Raw genomic sequence first — 18,590 nt, 5'->3', positions numbered from 1 at the left:
TACATTACCATTAACTAAAACCCAGTCTTTTTGTGTACTTCATGCATTGCAACTCACCGATTATAATGTAAGGTGGAAGTTTTTTTTTTTAAAGATTTACTTATTTATGCATATAAGAACTGGGGTGTAGGCCAGAGGTGCGGGGGGTGAGAGACCAGAGACAGAGAGGGGTACAGAACAGGCAGAATGACTGAAATACACTGCTGAGGGGAGCAGCGGTGAGACAGGAGAGGTTTGTTGTGCCATGTGGGTTAGCTCCCTAGCCGGGATAGAATTTGTGCTGTAGTGGCTGGCAGTAGCTTGGTAGTGCTGAGACTTTACCCCTGTGCCACCAGGAGGCCCCCTAAAGTTTGAAAACATTTTATAAATCATCCATATAAGTTTTTGACTGTATTTTCTTCTTCCTTTACAGAACTAATGGCTGAAGACTAAATCAACATGGCAAGTATGGTTCCACCAGTGAAACTGAAATGGCTTGAACACCTAAATAGCTCCTGGATTACAGAGGACAGTGAATCTATTGCTACAAGAGAGGGAGTTGCTGTTCTGTATTCTAAACTGGTCAGCAATAAGGAAGTAGTACCTTTGCCCCAACAAGTTTTGTGCCTCAAAGGACCACAGTTGCCAGACTTTGAACGTGAGTCTCTTTCAAGTGATGAGCAGGATCACTACTTGGATGCCCTCCTTAGCAGCCAGCTAGCACTAGCGAAAATGGTATGCTCAGATTCCCCATTTGCTGGGGCACTCCGAAAACGGCTGCTTGTACTCCAGCGTGTCTTTTATGCACTTTCTAATAAATACCACGACAAAGGCAAAGTGAAGCAGCAGCAGCATTCTCCGGAGAGCAGCTCTGGTTCAGCAGATGTCCACTCTGTCAGTGAACGTCCTCGCTCAAGCACTGATGCACTTATAGAAATGGGTGTTCGAACTGGTCTAAGTTTATTATTTGCACTTCTAAGACAAAGTTGGATGATGCCTGTGTCAGGAACTGGTCTCAGTCTTTGCAATGATGTTATTCATACTGCAATTGAAGTTGTGAGCTCTTTGCCACCATTATCTTTAGCAAATGAAAGCAAGATTCCCCCAATGGGCTTGGACTGCTTGTCACAAGTAACAACATTTCTTAAAGGAGTAACTATTCCCAATTCTGGGGCAGATACTTTAGGTCGCAGATTAGCTTCTGAGTTGCTCCTTGGTCTAGCAGCTCAGCGAGGTTCTTTGCGGTATCTTCTTGAGTGGATAGAAATGGCTTTGGGGGCTTCAGCAGTTGTAAATTCCATGGAGAAAAGTAAACTACTATCAACCCAGGAAGGAATGATCAGCTTTGACTGCTTCATGACTATTTTAATGCAAATGAGGCGTTCTTTGGTACGTATTACAAAATTTCAACTTTAAAATTTGTATCTAACAGTTTTGGGAAAGTCAACCTAGCTTTTAATGAATTGCCTTTAAAATAGGGATGATTTGAGAGTTCTACTGGTGATTGTTAGGTTAGGTAAATATTTTACATATTTTAAGTGAAGAAGCTATTATGTGAATATGTAATTCAAAACAGTCTAGTTGGTACAGTGTTATAAAATCACTGACTAAGGAGTCAGGATGAGTTCATTTCATGTCTTTTTGTATAAAATGAGGAACCTTGACTGTGGAATGTGGATGTCTTTTGAAAAAAAAATCTATTTTATCACATTAGTTTTTATTAAGCACATACTATATGCTATGCATTATTCTACATCCTAGGGATACAGCAGAGAAAAATACAGTTTTTGCCCCACTGAAGTAGCAGCCTGGTAGGGGAGTCAGACAATAAATATTTAATTTTAGTTAGTGAAACATCGTAAGAATTAAATTGGGTGTGGGAATGGAAGATAGGATCAGAGAAGAATCTAGAGAGGGGAAAGATGTTCTATTTTATATTTTAGTTAAAGTGATTAGGGAAGGAATCATGACATTTGGGCAGAGACCTGAATGAATGGGAATGCTGAACTATGCAAATACTTATGGAAAGAGTGTGTTGTTTTGGAGGAAAATTTAACTGCTTGACTGTCATTAAAAAATGAACTTTGGCTATCATATTAAAGAGTAAATGATAAAATATAGTGCAGTATGATCAATGTCAAGAAATTCTAAGCGTTAAATGTGATTCCTATGTGAAAACCAAGAATGAAAATTTGAAGAATCCAAATTTAGGATGTGAAGAATGAAACACTTTAGATAAATGGACTTAATTTCAGTTGGATTACACTGTTTTTGCATTGACCAATGAACAAATTTATTTAGTAAAAATAACTAAAAATGCCAATTATAGGTTAGGTATGTGTATTTCAAGACTTTTTTCCTTCAAAAACAAGTGGAAATCTCTTACGTTGATGGAAATGTTTTATAAAATTATTTAAATTTTTTTCAAACCTGGGCTTTTAAATTTTTGCATGGTTTACATTTTGTATTTGGTGAACTTGACTGGTAAATATTGAGACATTTTTTACAAGTCATTTTATTGTAAATAAGTACTTGCAGATTTTAGATCATAAGATCAATACAATTTTGAATTTCTTTTTTTCCCAAATATTTGTTTATTTATGTCTATAAGAACTGGGGAGTAGGCCAGATGTGTAGGGGGTGAGAGACAGAGTGGGGCAAAGAACAGGTGGATCTATTGAAATATACTGCTAAGGGGAGCAGTAGGCAAGACAGGAGAGGTCTGCTGTACCATATGTGAGTTAGCTCCCTGGCCAGGGATCAAACTCAGGCCATAGTGGTGATAGTGCTGAGACTTAACCCCTAGGCCACCAGGGAAACCCTGAATTTCTTTATGTTAAATAAAATTAAGAAGAGCAGTCATTGCTTTGTTTGGGGTATGGAATGTTGATGAGAGCCCTTCCTATACTCTTGAGTATACCTCAGAATCTTCACCCAAAGTAAAGACCTAGAGTTGTGGATGCAGTGATTTAAAAAAAGCTTTGAGGGAGTAGCTATGAGAAACAATAAGGGCCCATATGTGCTTTCTTATTCAGTACTTAACCATTCACTCCACATCTGTTTAAATTTTATTTTTATTCTTAGTACTTTCTGATTTAAACTGCTTTCAAATATGTAATGCCATTAATGACCTAAAATAATTTTTGTATCATAGTCACATGTTAGTATTTCTGTGAGAAGTCATTTAATTTTACATTTTAGAGTCTAGTTTGCATTGCCTTTGTTACAAAGAAAAGACATTAATTATTGCACAGTCTAGTTATATGGTTATATACTTGCCCAGGGTTTATTTCCTTCTTAAACAAAATACTAAATACCCTGTTTCAGGGGCCTCTTCTCCCCTATCCTCTAAAGGCCTTATCCTACTGTATGGCTCCTTTGTGGGAAAAGAATCCTCCAAGAAGTCAAATTGCTTTCCTTGATCTTTTTAGCATCATTGTCTTTTAACATGTTGGAAATAGGTTTCTGTGCATTTTTGGCAATTATTTTAAATCAATTCTACAAGCATAAGAAAATTATACTTACCTATCTAGAGTTTCAGACTTCATTTAATTAACCTATAATAAATCGTCCATTCCTTTTTTGGCTTCATTTACTTACTCCTCCCTAGTACCTGGAGTAAAGGAGGCAGAAAGCTAACCTTAGTTAAGTGCTTACTATCTACCAGTTGCTTTTACACACTCTATCTCATCCAATTATCATATTAATCTGTAAGGAAGATATTTATCCTTACTGTGAGGATGAAGAAATTGTGGCATTTATCCTAAATTCACATATCTATTTGGCAAAAGACCTGGAAGTATTATAACAAATACTCCTGATTAAGTGCTTACTGGTCAGGCACTTAAAAGTAACTTAATTCTTATAACCCTGAGTTTGTCTGCAAAGCCCATATTGTTTTCTGACTTCTACATGCAGTATTTTACTCTGTTTATGTTAAATTGGCTTTTGTTTTTCTGGATATCGACCACCCAAAGAATGTTTAATTGGCGAATTCTGTTTCCTCTTCTGTTTTGGAGCCCTGTGATAATCAGAGGTGTTGGCTCTTAATTTACTGCTTTACTCTAGCCAGGTCTTTTATATAATAGATGTAAAAGTTGGTTTCATGACTTCATGTTAGGATTTGATTTAAATGCACATAAACATTATATAAACATTCCTTATTTTTGTGGATTGTTTAAGTGGTATTACTACTTATGTTTCTTTCCTTCCCAAACTATATGTTTTAACTATAGGGTTCATCAGCTGATCGAAGTCAGTGGCGGGAACCAACCAGAACATCCGATGGCTTGTGCTCGCTGTATGAGGCCGCTTTATGTCTCTTTGAAGAAGTACGTAACAATCATGGCTTTTACATTAAAAATTATTTTGTCTTACATTGTTATAGCATGCATTCATTCTTTAAAAATAATCCATTCAAACTCTGGAAATGATAGAAAAGAAAGTGGTTTCAGTGGTTGCTTTTAGAAAGTTGGGCTGAGGTGTCCTGACATCAGGAGTGTGAAAGAGACATGCTTTGCAGTGTATTCCTCTAATTCATTTTGAACTCTTATCATGTACAGATAACTTTTAAAACTTTTTTTTTTTAAAATAGAGGCTTTTTTTTTTATTTGTTTGTTTGTTTGTTTATACATGCACTGGGTACAGTCAGAAGCGCGGGAGGGTGAGAGAATTCACCAGAGCCAGAGCGGGGAGCAGAGCAGGCAGAAGGACTGAAGTACACTGCTGAGGGGAGCAGCAGGCGGCAGGAGAGGTCTGCGCGCCATGTGGGACCCTCCTCCAGTGGCCGGGGAGCAGCCGGGGATCGAACTGGCGCCGCAGAGGCCGCGGGCAGCTTCGCAACCCAGCGCTCAACCCCTGCACCACCGGGGAGGCCCTAAAATTTTTTTTTTTTTAAGATTTATTTTTTTATTTATACAAGCACTGGATACAGTCAGAAGCACAGGAGGGTGAGAGAATTCACCAGAGCCAGAGCGGGGAACAGAACAGGCAGACTGACGAAATACACTGCTGAGGGGAGCAGTGGATGCGGCAGGAGAGGTCTGTCTCGCCATGTGGGAACCCTCACCGGTGGCCGGGGATCAAACCGGCGTTGCAGAGGCTGCCGGCAGCTTTGCAGCACAGCACTCAACCTCTGCACTACCAGGGGAGGCCCAACTTTTAAAACTTTTTATTAAGAAAATTAAAGAAAGACATACAAACATGATTTAATATGAATTACTATAAAATAAATATCCTTCTTAGCTGTACCTAGGTAAAGAAAACTTCCACCAACCACTTATGAAGCCCTTTCATGTCCTTTTTTTAATTTTTTTTAAAGATTCATTTATTTTGCATACAAGAGCTGGGGAAGGAGGGGGGCAGTAAAGACAGAGTGGGGATCAGAACAGGCAGACTGACTGAAATACACTGCTGAGGGGAGCAGCGGGCGAGACAGGAGCGGTCTCCTGTGCCATGTGGGTTAACTCCCTGGCTGGGGGATCGAAGTCATGCCACAGTGGCTGGAGATGGCTTTATAGCACTGAGACTTTAACCCCTGTATCATCAGGGATGCCCTCTCCCCACTCTTTTATCTCTACATAAAGCATATAATCATAACAAACTATCTTTAACTCTCATTTAGTATTAGTTCTACAAGTAGCTACATATTGAGTGTTCACTACCAATCTGTGTGTGTCTATTCTTTTTCACTGTCTGAAACACATTCTTCAGTAGATACTTTGGGCTCATGGGTACAAGCTTCTCTTAGTTCTTACATGTTGATGGTTGCTGTGCTCCTTATATTTGAAAGTCAATTTTGAGAATATAAAATTTTTGGCTCACCTTTTCTTTTTTCTGCATCTTAAATATGTTCATCCATTTTCCCCTGGCATAAAGATTTGCTGTCAAAGTCTGAAGATTTGAATTTCTTTTCCTGTATATGAGTCATGCTCGTTTTGCTGAAAAGCCCAAAGGACAAAAAAAAAAGATCCTTTAAAAATTAGTAATTTTTGTAGACTGTATCTTCATATTCATTCTGGGTCACTATTCTCACATTTGTAAGGATTTCAATATATAGTTTCAAATCTTTTTATTTCAGGAAAGTTTCCTTAATAACTTATTTTTATTTTTTAAAGATTTATTTTATTTGTGCATACAAGAACTGGGGTATAAGCCAGAGGTGTGGGGGGGTAAGAAGGATTCACCAGAGAGAGTAGGGAGCAGAACAGGCAGATTTACTGAAACACGCTGCTGAGGGGAGCAGCGGAAGAGACAGGAGAGGTCCACTGTTTCATGTGGGTCAGCTCTCTGGCCACAGGGATTGAACTGGTGTTGTAATGGCTGCCAATAGCTTCATAGCACTGTCTTTAACCCCTGTGCCACCAGGGAGCCCCTAAATGATTTTTTTTTTAGTGTTACTTTTCATTTCATTTGTCTTTAAGAACACTTATTATCGGTTTGTTGATCTTTGCTTAACTTTAGCATTTGAGTTTTTCTTGAATACTTTTTAATGTCTTTTTTACTTGTTAAAGTGCCTTCCTTTTTATTGTCTTTTTCTTGTGGTATCATCTACTGTATTAATTTATTCTTGAATTCCTTCTAGCTTGGCCTTCATTTCTGAAAGAATTTTTGAAATTTTTTTCTTGCTCTTTCTTGAGTTCTAGCCTCCTCATTTTGGGTGTTTGTATGTCAAACTTGTGTTTTCTTTCATGTCTTTTTTCATATTCTTTTTTTTTTTAAGATTGATTTATTTATGCATACAAGAACTGGGTACAGGCCAGAGATGCGGGGAATGGGAGGATCCATCAGAGAGAGAGTGGGGAACAGAACAGGCAGACCGACTGAAATACACTGCTGACAGGAGCAGCGGGCGCGTCAGAAGTCTGCTGCGCCATGTGGGTATCTTCCTGGACAGCCGGGGATCGAACTCGTGTTGCAGAGGCTACAGATAGCTTCTTAGTGCTGTGCTTAACCCCTTGCACCACCAGCGAGGCCCCTGTTTCATATTCTTAATTTCTTTTAGTTTGCTATGAAATAGGTTGTAGTTTGATCTATTTTGGGGGCAGTTTCTTTCTGGCATACTTTTATTGTGGGGATATTATTCTTTTTTCTTTTTTAAAGATTTATTTATTTATGCATACAAGAACTGGGGTACAGGCCAGAGGTGGCGGGACAGGAGTGGTTTCCCAGCTTGCTCTCCCCTCCAGCTTTTATCTTGAATTTCTGTCTGTTGTTCTTGTCCTGCATAATATTTATTCCACTCTCAGTGTGTGAGTGGAAAGGAATCCTGAAAAGGAATTCTGGCTAGTCAATTTTAAGAGTAGCTTCTTTAAAGCTGTTAATGGAGTACAGGACAATACCCCAAAACAGAGAAATAGAGAGAAATAAAAAAAATTTAAAGGATATAATTGCACAGGGAATGAGAGAAAAGGACTGCTGAGAGAGAAAGGACTGCTGAGAGAGAAAGAGAAGAAAATTTATTGGACAGCATGGAACAAGTTGCCATTTATACTCCCAGCAGATAGTGTCAGCTGAGCGGAGATCACAGTACAAGAGTAAGCTCCAAAAGAGAACCTGCCTGCTCTGTGCTCTGTCTTTTTAAAGTCCACATGGTGTCTAGTTCCCAGCAGCCCCAACTGAGGGAGTCCAGAAAACTCTACTTTTTGCTATCAAGTTGGCTGTGAGTACCACCTGCTGGCTTCGAGATGTGTTCCTCTTGTAGAACTACTCATCATATCCCCTTTTTATAACTTACCTGCTGTCAGAGAGGGCAAAACTCTCTCCAGCTGCAAAAGTTGTTCTTAGATTGGCTTACTATTCTTTCTAGTGAGTATATGATTTGTTCTGAGGTATGTCAGATACTCTTGCTTCCTCCTACACAGATGTCACTATCATGAAGATTTTGTGTCTGATGATGTTTTTTGTTTTTGTTTACCCCCCACAACTGCTTATATTTGGAGTTATTAGAGTTACCTTTACAGCTTAGTTTTGTTGTGAATCTTAAGCATAGTTTTGGCGATTTGCCTTCTGGTTGCTCTGTAAAGTGAATGTCAGAGTTTAGATACAACTTTGCTGCTGCTATTACCATCTTCCCAGAATCCTACCCAACTCCCAGTTGTTTTTAAAAAACATATTTCTTAGCCCAGTGAGTAGACTTTTTCCCTGCTTTTGTCCTCTTTTAGGGTAGGGTGGAGAGGAGGGCTATAATTTTTCTTTAAGCCCTATGAGATATTTAAATAAAAACCTCTTGGCCCCACCATTCTCCTTTTGTCTCCAGAAAAATTTCGTATCTTTTTTTTTTTTTTTTTTTTGTGGGACCCTCACCAGTGGCCGGGGAACGAACCAGCGCTGCCCGCAGCCTCTCAGCCCAGTGCTCAACCGCTGCGCCACCAGGGGAGGCCCAAAAATTTCCTGTCTTTTATCAGGGACTGGTAGCTTTCACTTGTGTGTATTTTATGTCTTCAAAATTATCCTCATGTTCACTGGAAAATATTCCCTAACATACTTATTGTTCTGTTGCTTTGGAAACTGTTTAAAAGATTCTGACTAAAATTATTGTATCTCCTCCCATTTAATGGCTTGTTAATCTAATATATTGATCTTTGAATCATTCTAGAAGAGTTTTGCATCTTTTGCTTTTCCTTGATTCAGGGGGGAAAATACCCTAAAATTAGGTGGACAACCAGTTGACCATAGCTGTAGTCAGAGTTCATATCTTCATTGTATGAAATTTATACAAGTAAACGAAAAATCCATTAACTCCTAATAAATAAATGGATATTAATGGTAAACCAATGGAAAAACTTCAGTTCTGTTGATAATAAGGACATGTGAAGTTAAAATAATACATCCTCATTTTTTCCACTTAAGTTTGTAAAAAAAATAAAAAGCAATAATACTTACTATTGGTATAGATGCAGTGAAACTGGTATTCTTATACCTACCTGTTCCTTTGTTAGGGCAACTGAGAAGACCAACCTGGGTCCTGTGCTTTTGGGTTGGGGGAAAGCCTAGTATTTCAAAAACATTCTGATTGGCAGCAGAATATTATATTCAAACCAATGCAAATAATCCATGATTTTTGCTCTGTGTGTGTGTGTGTTTGTGTATGTGTGTTTTTTTTTTTTTTTTTTTTAAATTTTTTTTTTTTAAGATTTATTTATTGATTGATTGGTTTATACATACATTCATACAAGCACTGGGTACAGTCAGAAGTGTGGGAGGGTGAGAGAATTCACCAGAGCCAGAGCTGGGAGCAAAGCAGGCAGAAGGACCGAAGAACACTGCTGAGGGGAGCAGCGGGCGGCAGGAGAGGTCTGCGCGCCATGTGGGACCCTCCTCCAGTGGCCGGGGAGCAGTCGGGGATCGAACCGGCGCCGCAGAGGCTGCGGGCAGCTTCACAACCCAGTGCTCAACCTCTGCGCCACTGGGGAGGCCCTGTGTATGTGTGTTTGTGTATGAGAGAGAGAGACAGAGACAGAGTTGCTGAGTCCTTCTTTCATACATTGCTGGGGGTATAATATTATCACTATTTTGGAAAACAATTTGATATACTATATTTCAAGAATCATAAGATTGTTGTCATTTTGGGGGATATAATATTCCTGTTTCTGTGTTTTTTAGTAAGGAAGTAATAAAATGACTTTTCAAAATGTAGTGAAAACAATATTCTAAAAATGGCTTAAGTAACCAATAAATAGAATCTAAATATCCTGTAAAAGTCAAGTGGTTAACTACATAGTATTATCAGTTCAATCATGCAGGTTTTGAAAATATTGCATGACTCTTTGTATGATCCTTATATATCCATTGTGATAACTGTGTTAAAGAACATGTTTATGAAAAGTTCTAGAACATATATAAAAGAGGTAACACTATATTGTGGTGATGAGATTATCAGTCATCTTTTCTGTTTTATTTTTTAAGTAATTCTGTTGTGTGCAGTAATATAACTCTTAGTTTAAACGCGCTTATTGTGTGTCTCCTTTTCTCCTTGCTTTTGCCACCTTTATTTGTATTTTTTTAGTAATTCATTCTTCAGGAGTCTAGCTGGCTGTGTTTAAGATCGAATGTCTTTTAGGTTATTTGAGTGGTTGAGAGTATTAAAACAATCAACAGTAATTTCAGAGGATATAAAAATTTCTAGACTAAAAATATCTTGACTATTTATTGTATGCTTTTAATTTTAACAGGTTTGCAGAATGGCTTCTGATTATTCAAGAACATGTGCTAGCCCAGATAGCATTCAGACTGGAGATGCTCCTATTGTCTCGGAAACCTGTGAGGTTTATGTTTGGGGGAGCAACAGCAGTCATCAGCTGGTCGAAGGCACACAGGAGAAAATTTTACAACCCAAATTGGCTCCTAGTTTCTCTGACGCTCAAACCGTGAGTTCACTGCTTACTTTTTAAAGTAGTAGGTGACAGGGTTTGCTTTAAACGAAGCTAAGATTATTTAAATTTTTGAGATTCTTTCTTGTTTCCTAGATCTTATGGTATATTGCTTCTTATCATACTCTGTCAGTACGTTAATATTGAATATGAATATTAATAGACAATTATTTTTAGTCTTCCATATCACTAGCAGTGTTTCCAAGTTTCAAAATATAAAGGGTTATTAAAAGAAAATTATGAATGGCAACAGACTTACCATTATATTAAACACAAATATTAAATAAGACTAAATAAAAACTGGAATTTTCCCTTTGCCAGATTGGCGTTGTGGTTCTTTTTTTTTTTTTTTTTTTTTAATGTGTAGCTTAATTAGCCAAAGGAGAATTGTCTATTATTATTTTCATTAAAAAATGTTTTTCTTTTCACATGAGTTTAGGATATATTTCATATGGTTCTTACTATAATGAACCTTAGGAATTAATAGGAAAATTTTAGTTCTTGCCAGTCACCAGTTGTAAGAGGAGGATAAAATATTTTACTTCACTGTTTCATTGATCATTACTGGGCAGATAACCTGAAAAGATAAATATCCATGAATTTGAGTTCAGCAATCAAGACAACCTGAGAAGTCCATAAAGCTTTCATAATTTTCTGTTTTTTAACTCGAATGGAGATTATGCCATATTCTCCTTTAAAAGACATCCTTTGAGCCTCTTTGATAAAACCAACCTTAAATATTATACTTTGATTCTCACAGAAGTATTTTATACTTGTAATTTTGTCTGTTTGCTTGTAGATTGAAGCTGGACAATACTGCACTTTTGTCATTTCCACGGATGGCTCTGTAAGAGCTTGTGGTAAAGGCAGCTATGGTAGACTGGGCCTTGGAGATTCTAACAATCAGTCTACTTTAAAAAAGTTAACATTTGAGCCTCATAGGTCTATTAAGAAGGTTTCGTCTTCTAAAGGATCTGATGGTCACACTTTAGCTTTTACAACAGAAGGAGAAGTCTTCAGTTGGGGAGATGGTGATTATGGGAAATTGGGACATGGAAATAGTTCAACACAGAAATATCCCAAGCTTATTCAGGGTCCTCTGCAAGGAAAGGTATGTTCTTTCTTTTGGATTTAAAAATAATTACATGTTCTATAATTTATGCTATCTATCCGATTTTGATGTATTCTTTCTAAAGTTGAGTCCCTCCTCCCCACCCTATAGCTCTTTGGCTTATCTTTTATATATCTGTTTTTATAGTTTACAAAACAGCTTCACACAGATTGTTTAATTTTGATTCTTATAACATCTTCATTTCACAGATAATGAAACTGAGAATCATTGATTCAAATATTTATGTAGGCAGCATTTTAGGCATTAGACATAGAGGAGTGAACAATACAGACAAGATGCTTGTTCTCATGTCTCTTAATCTATGGTTTAGAGATAATTAAACAAAATTATTTCAAATAATAGTAAAGAAAAAAATTGAGTAATGTAGTGGAGACTAACTTGGATGGGGTTGCTATATTAGATAACAAGATCAGAGCATTCTCTTGGAGGAGGTAGTATTTTATTTTATTATTTTTTCTCCAAATATCTTTAAACATTTATTTTTAGGAAATGAATGAATAGGTATTTTGTTAAAGAATAAATTGTTTTCATTTATTTACCTTTTTTTGGATTAATGGGTATATTCATTCCCCCCCCCACCAGAAATTTATTTATTTATTAAATTTTATATATTTTTTACATCATTTTTCATTTTTGCACAATGCATGCATTTTCTTTTTTTTTTTCTTTTAAAGATTTATTTATGCATACAAGAGCTGGGGTACAGGTCAGAGGTATGGAGGGTGAGAGGATTCACCAGAGACAGTGGGGAACAGAACAGGCAGATTGACGGAAGTACACTGCTCAGGGAAGTAGCGGGCGAATCAGGAGAGGTCTGCTGGGCCATGTGGCTTGCTCCCTGACTGGCTGGGGGATGAAAATCATGCTGCGGAGGCTGTGGACAGCTTCATAGGTTGCGTCTTAACCCCTTGCGCCACCAGGGAGGCCCTATGTATGCATTTTCATCTAAGTTATAGAAGGAGGTAGTATTTTAACAGAAACCTAAATGAATATTTAGGTGGTTAAGTAAAGGTCACACACAAATAACTAGCAGCATTGGGAACTGAATGTAGGTCTTTTTATTTCTGTATTATTTTTCCTTCAAGAAATGAGGATATTTCAATGAACTTATATGCAATGATATGGGTTCCTCCATTCTCCATGAAAGTTTTCTTATTTTAATTAAAAAAATTATTTTATACTAGAGTTACAAAATGGAGCACTTTTTCTTCATGGCTTACAAATGAATTTTATTTTACTGCAGCTTTCAGTATTTTAACTTAGACAGCAACCCCAAAACAAAGTAGGGAGACTTGGAACATCCCACTGGACAACAGCTGGGGCTGTTTGATGAGATGTTGGATATGGGGCTCTAAGGAACTTCAGATAAATACTATTTAAAGTTGTATTTTCCTAGTCTTTCTAGTACCTTTTTTCTTTTTTAACCCTAACTATTTTTAATTTTCTTTTATTCCTTTTAATGTCCCACTTTGTAATGAAAACATTACCAATTTAAAAATAACTTAGTGTCAATGTTATGCAGAAAAAAGTCCCAAAAAGTAAATTAATAATTAACAGAAATTTCATAAGTTAACAGAATATCTAGAATGTATGAGATGTTGAGTATTTTCAATTGAATCTAAAATTTGAATTTTCTAGAATATGTTCTAAGTTTTGGAGATTAGAATATGTGGAGTTTTAGTATAGATATTTTTTCTGTACCTATTTCAGTGGTCAGTGATTTTGATCAGTTTTAAAAGTGTGGGTGATCCCCAAATTATGTTGCCGTATACTGTTATTCCCCTGATTCTGCTCATCAATTGTATAGCTACTTGAGATTAAAGCTATACTGCCAGGAGTTTAATATGATAAAGTTATGTACTGCTTAGATTTTTCTGTATTAGGAATAGTTAATGTCTTTTGAGAGTTATGTAATGAGTTTTTCTTGATAAGCCATTGTAGGAGTTTTAAGTTACATTATATTTTATTTATTTATTTTATTTTTTTAATATTTATTTATTTTATACAAGATTGATTGATTGATTGATTTATACAAACACTGGGTACAGTCAGAAGCACGGAAGGGTGGGAGAATTCACCAGAGCCAGAGCGGGGAGCAGAGCAGGCAGAAGGACCGAAGTACACTGCTGAGGGGAGCAGCGGGCGGCTGGAGAGGTCTGCGCGCCATGTGGGACCCTCCTCCTGTGGCCGGGGAGCAGCCGGGGATCGAACCGGCGCCGCAGAGGCAGCGGGCAGCTTCGCAACCCAGCGCTCAACCGCTGCGCCACTGGGGAGGCCCTACATTATATTTAAAAATTGTGTTTGTTTCATGAATGTTTAGCCCCTTCCAAATCGTTGAGTAAAGATTTGATTGATGATGTAGTATTCTTGCCAGGTGTTTAGATTGATACATTCAGGGAATCTGCTAGTTTTACAGTGTTTTTGGTGAATTAAGAAAAGGATGGAAACCACTGTTCATAGCTTGGCATAGAGCATAGGCTGTATTTCAGTACTTAACTGACACTTTTGCCAGGCACTCTAGAGCAAAGCACAACCTCCACAACTAAGCCTAGCAATTCCTGGATGAATTGTGAATATCAGGATCTCTGTAGTTTGTGTGTATAGAATCAAATATGAACTGTGTGTTTTAGCATCTTGATGTTCATCAAATACACTTTGTGTGTAATGTAGGTAGTTGTTTGTGTGTCGGCTGGATACAGACATAGTGCTGCTGTTACAGAAGATGGTGAATTATACACATGGGGTGAAGGAGACTTTGGAAGATTAGGTAAGCTTTTTTAAATATTGAATTTATTCTCAGAGAAAAATAGAAATGATTGTTACTGGGAAGGAGTGAGACTAGATTTAATAGACCAAGAATATCATTTATTTTGTTTAGTTTTAAGCTCAGAGGAAGATAATTTTATAGAGAATACCCAGTTTCTAATGCTGATATTTAAGGTGTAATTAAATCTGGCAAGTATTTATTGAGTGCCTGTTACAAGTATGCAGTAAAGGATTTCAGAGAAAGAAAGATGCCATCATCATCCTGAGGAATATAATCTAGTGGGTAGCAAAAACAAGGTGACTTGAGCACAACGTTTGATAACATTAGATAAGTACTATGAGAGGAGCATAAATAGAATGTTTTAATCGTTAATTAATGGGACTGGGTGTCTCTGTTTGGGACTAGCCTAGATCTGGTTGAGAAAATATTAAAAATGTTTCTATTTTTCATATTTAATTGCACTTTAAAAATATCTCAATTCTACTTTAACTTGCAATGTTTATTTCACTTATGACGCAATACCTTAAAGAAAAAGAGCTAACTTGTTGTTTTTTGTTGTTGTCTGTATTTTATTCAAGGTCACGGTGATAGCAATAGTCGTAACATTCCAACATTAGTAAAAGACATTAGCAATGTAGGGGAGGTTTCTTGTGGCAGCTCACATACAATTGCTTTATCTAAAGATGGAAGAACTGTGTGGTCTTTTGGAGGAGGAGACAATGGTATGTAATAAATTATTTATTGAAAATTTGCTTTTTTTTCTTCGACGTTTTTCAGTTATACATGCCTATTTGTAGAAAAACTCAAATATAGATGAAATTTAAAAAATTAAATGAGCTGTTTGTGCAAATGTTGCTATCCGTTGAAACTTTGGTAGACAGACATCTAAACATATAGACACTCAATGCAAATATGTTTGTAGATTTCTATGTAGATGTCTTTTAAAAAACCAAAGCAGATCTATGTATATCATAGATATTATTTCATAACTTGTTTGTTTTTATCTAACAAGATCTTATGAATATCTTTTATGCCAACAAACATGACTGCATTTTTCTTTGGAATGACTCAAAGTTTTATGATGGCAGCACAATTTATAAGCCAGTTTATTATTGTTGAGTATCTAGTGATACATAGTTTTTTTTTTTTTTAGTATTGAAAACAATGTAGTGAATGACTAGATCTTTACCTACTGTAGTCATTGACCATCAGCGTGAGACTGCTCACTTTCCTTTCTCACAACAGTAGGTAGAAAGATTAAGCTAATTTTAAAAATAATTCAGTAGCGAAAATGGTGGTATTTGATTTGTATTTCCTTAATTCTTAGTGAAGTTGAATTTATTTGTTGTTGACCATTTGTTTTGCTTTAGTGATTTGCCACATTTTCTATTTAATGAACTAAATCTTTTTAAAAATTTATATGTAGATCTATCTCTATATATACACTTGTATTCTTGGAGGACTTGTGTAACATACCAGCAAATTTGATGTTAGAAATATGACCGATAAAGAGGAAAAAGAAAAATTTTTCATATCTCTCAAAGTGGTTTAATTGTTTGAAATTAAGATACAGAAGGCACATTGTTAGTATCCTATGCTATCAGAAACAGAACTTACCACATCTGTTAGCTTAATGATGGAAAAATTAGAAATATTTATGAAGTTAAATAACTTAGAAAAAGAATAGAAATTCTTTAAGACAAATGAATTGTTTAATTTGAATTTGTTTGTTTTTATAGGCAAACTTGGGCATGGTGACACCAACAGAGTGTATAAACCTAAAGTTATTGAAGCTTTACAAGGAATGTTCATTCGGAAGGTGTGTGCTGGGAGCCAATCTTCACTTGCTTTGACCTCAACAGGGCAGGTAAGAATAAGGGATGAGCATAAAAGGCTTCAAGTATTTCAGAGGATTACATGACTAAAAAATAATAATTACATTTCAATTTTTAATATAAAAGATTCATTTTAAAGGCAGTCTACTGAAATGAAATATTTTCCCCTTTTTGAAAAAGTAGAGTATCTGAGGAGGAACCAGGTTTTATATGATCCAGATAAACCTTTTGTCCTCATCAACCCCCAACTCCCCTTACCCTGTTCTTCATATTAAGATGATCTTATAAAATCTCTTAGCATTCCGTACCTCTCAAACCTTTTTCTAAAGATTATGAATAATAGGAGAAAGCAAGAATAGATTTTACTGTATCAATATAATATGAGCTAAGATACCAAGAAGATGATAAGAGAGGATAGAGAGTACTTCTTAGGAAAATAATCTGAGAGGCTTAGCTGTTTCTGAGAAAGAGGGTTAGAATAGTTAGAACTTTGCAATCCTTTTATAAATTTGACCTTCTACATTTATATTTTGACTTGCTTCTGTTTGTTGATGATGGAGAGTGTCCTGGTGTTAGACTGGACAGTAATTTCCCCTTTGCATCCATCAGCAATGATAGCGAAAAAGTTAACTGACCTCTCCTCTCCCTGATTTAATTACAAGGCAGATGAGCAGCAAAACTGAAATTAGCATATAATTTAATTTTTTTTGAGATTGGATTGCCTTGCATCCTTAAAAAAATAACTCAAGCATTTACCTTGTATTTCATGACATTAGTGAGTTGTTACAGTGCTGGTTGCTGCCTTAAAATTAAAAACTTCTTATTTACAGCTTTCTCACTGTAAGCCTTGTGGTAAGAATCCATGAATTGAAGTCAGAAGATACTCACTTATTTGATGTATAGTCTCAAGATAATCTCAGATCTTCCTTAAGAATCATGTGTTTCTTTTCTAGTAGAGGAATAATAAATTCTTTGCTTTGATTATAAATGATCATATAAGCTAAGGATTTGACTTAAAAGTTTCTATAAATTGAAACTATTAATCACTAATAATAATACTAAATTACAGTGAATTCCAAAGGAGCTTGTAAATTATTTGCTGCTATAGAGTAGCTGTAGAATGAATATACTAAGTTATGTGAAATCAAATATATATACTAAAAAAAAAATAACGTGAAAGAGAAATACTTTTAAAGGGTAAGAATATTTTTTTTTTACCACTGTGTTTGCTGGGCATGAAATGAAGATCAACATTTGCTTTTTACTCAGTCCATTTCAGGCCTCTGTACTGCTGTCTTCCAACCATATTAAGTGTGAGTCTTATGTTTGAAAATATAATCTGTATTTTTATACAATATGGCCCTTCAGTGCAAGCCAAGCATATCTTTATCTGGTGCTCAACCAAAGGAACACTGCAGGAACAAATTTTGGCTATATGGGTCTTAATTTGAGTGACAGTACTATATTGTACTGAGTGATTTAAGAGATTTTCAATGATAATGACTGTATATATATTTTTAACCTTATTTGTCTTTAGTACCTAACCCCTCCTAAAATATGCCTTGACCTTACTGGAATTGGTTGCATTCTGTACTTAAGTAAGTTCTCTAGCAACTAGTATCAATATTTGCTCTTTATTTTTTATTTAAGAGGTTTAATCTCTCAATTTTTCTGAAATAATTGCAAGACCAAAATATTCCAAATTTGACAGTGTAAAGATAAAAGTCTATAATGATAATACAAAACAGTAAAGGAAAAAAAAATCAAATTTGCTGATTGTTTTGATTTGGAATTGCTAAATTGACAGTCATTCTTTTTTTTTTTTTTTTAGGCATACATGCAATTTCTTTTTTTTTTTTTAAATAATAAATTTTATTTTTATATTCCCCATACAATTGCAACCCCCCCATTCCGACCCCCATCCCTCCCCTCCCGCCCCCCAACAGGTGTCTCTGGTTCATAGTTTTTTGTTGATTTTGTGCCGCGGACCAGCACAGCAGTAGACGATGAGGCCGTCTTAGGGTTGAGAGACTGCGCAGGGTGGTCAGGGATTCGGCTAAAGAAATGACAAACAGACACACTTCAAGAGAGAGTGTAAATCTGAGTGCGCTTTTATTAAGTTAGTGGTCAGTATATATATGTTTTTTCTAAAGGCATAGGAACAGTGAACATCAAAGAGATCAGTTTGCTCATAGGCTTAGCTTAATTGACAGGGCAGTGATTTATGTCCGAAGTTACACCTGGACCTAGCCTTATTCCTAATTGGACAGGTTATTAACTCTTTCTATATTTTTGTACTAACTACTACTACTATTAATTACTTATGTTTACTCATAATTAATTGTCATAGGTAAATTTATATTATAATGCAGTTAATATCAAAGGTACTAAGGTTAAGCACATAATAGAAAGATTATTAAACCAACAATTCTATTATAACACAGTGTTTAGTAATGTTTCATTTGCATTAGCCTAATTATTAAATTATGTATGTTTTTTAATTAGCA

The 18,590-nt window shown here is 36.0% G+C and overlaps 1 protein-coding gene across 1 annotated transcript in view; it reads left to right on the top strand.

The window, feature by feature from the left end:
- Positions 1–438: 438 nt before the first annotated feature.
- HERC1 (HECT and RLD domain containing E3 ubiquitin protein ligase family member 1) overlaps positions 439–18,590 on the top strand; it is a gene marked incomplete at both ends in the record, with an annotated part of 154,163 nt that continues 136,011 nt past the window's right edge. The window contains 7 exons of the mRNA XM_084240899.1: positions 439–1,368; positions 4,215–4,310; positions 10,152–10,346; positions 11,149–11,460; positions 14,152–14,248; positions 14,827–14,970; positions 15,988–16,115. Of these exons, the coding sequence (XP_084097025.1) occupies positions 439–1,368; positions 4,215–4,310; positions 10,152–10,346; positions 11,149–11,460; positions 14,152–14,248; positions 14,827–14,970; positions 15,988–16,115 (1,902 nt within the window). The remainder of the gene's footprint in view (positions 1,369–4,214; positions 4,311–10,151; positions 10,347–11,148; positions 11,461–14,151; positions 14,249–14,826; positions 14,971–15,987; positions 16,116–18,590) is intronic.

Source organism: Talpa europaea (genome assembly GCF_964194135.1).
Source record: "Talpa europaea genome assembly, chromosome: 8".
NCBI classification, from domain to species: Eukaryota; Metazoa; Chordata; class Mammalia; order Eulipotyphla; family Talpidae; genus Talpa; species Talpa europaea.
Note: the sequence above shows the minus strand (reverse complement) of the source record. Positions and strands in the feature narration are given on the sequence as shown.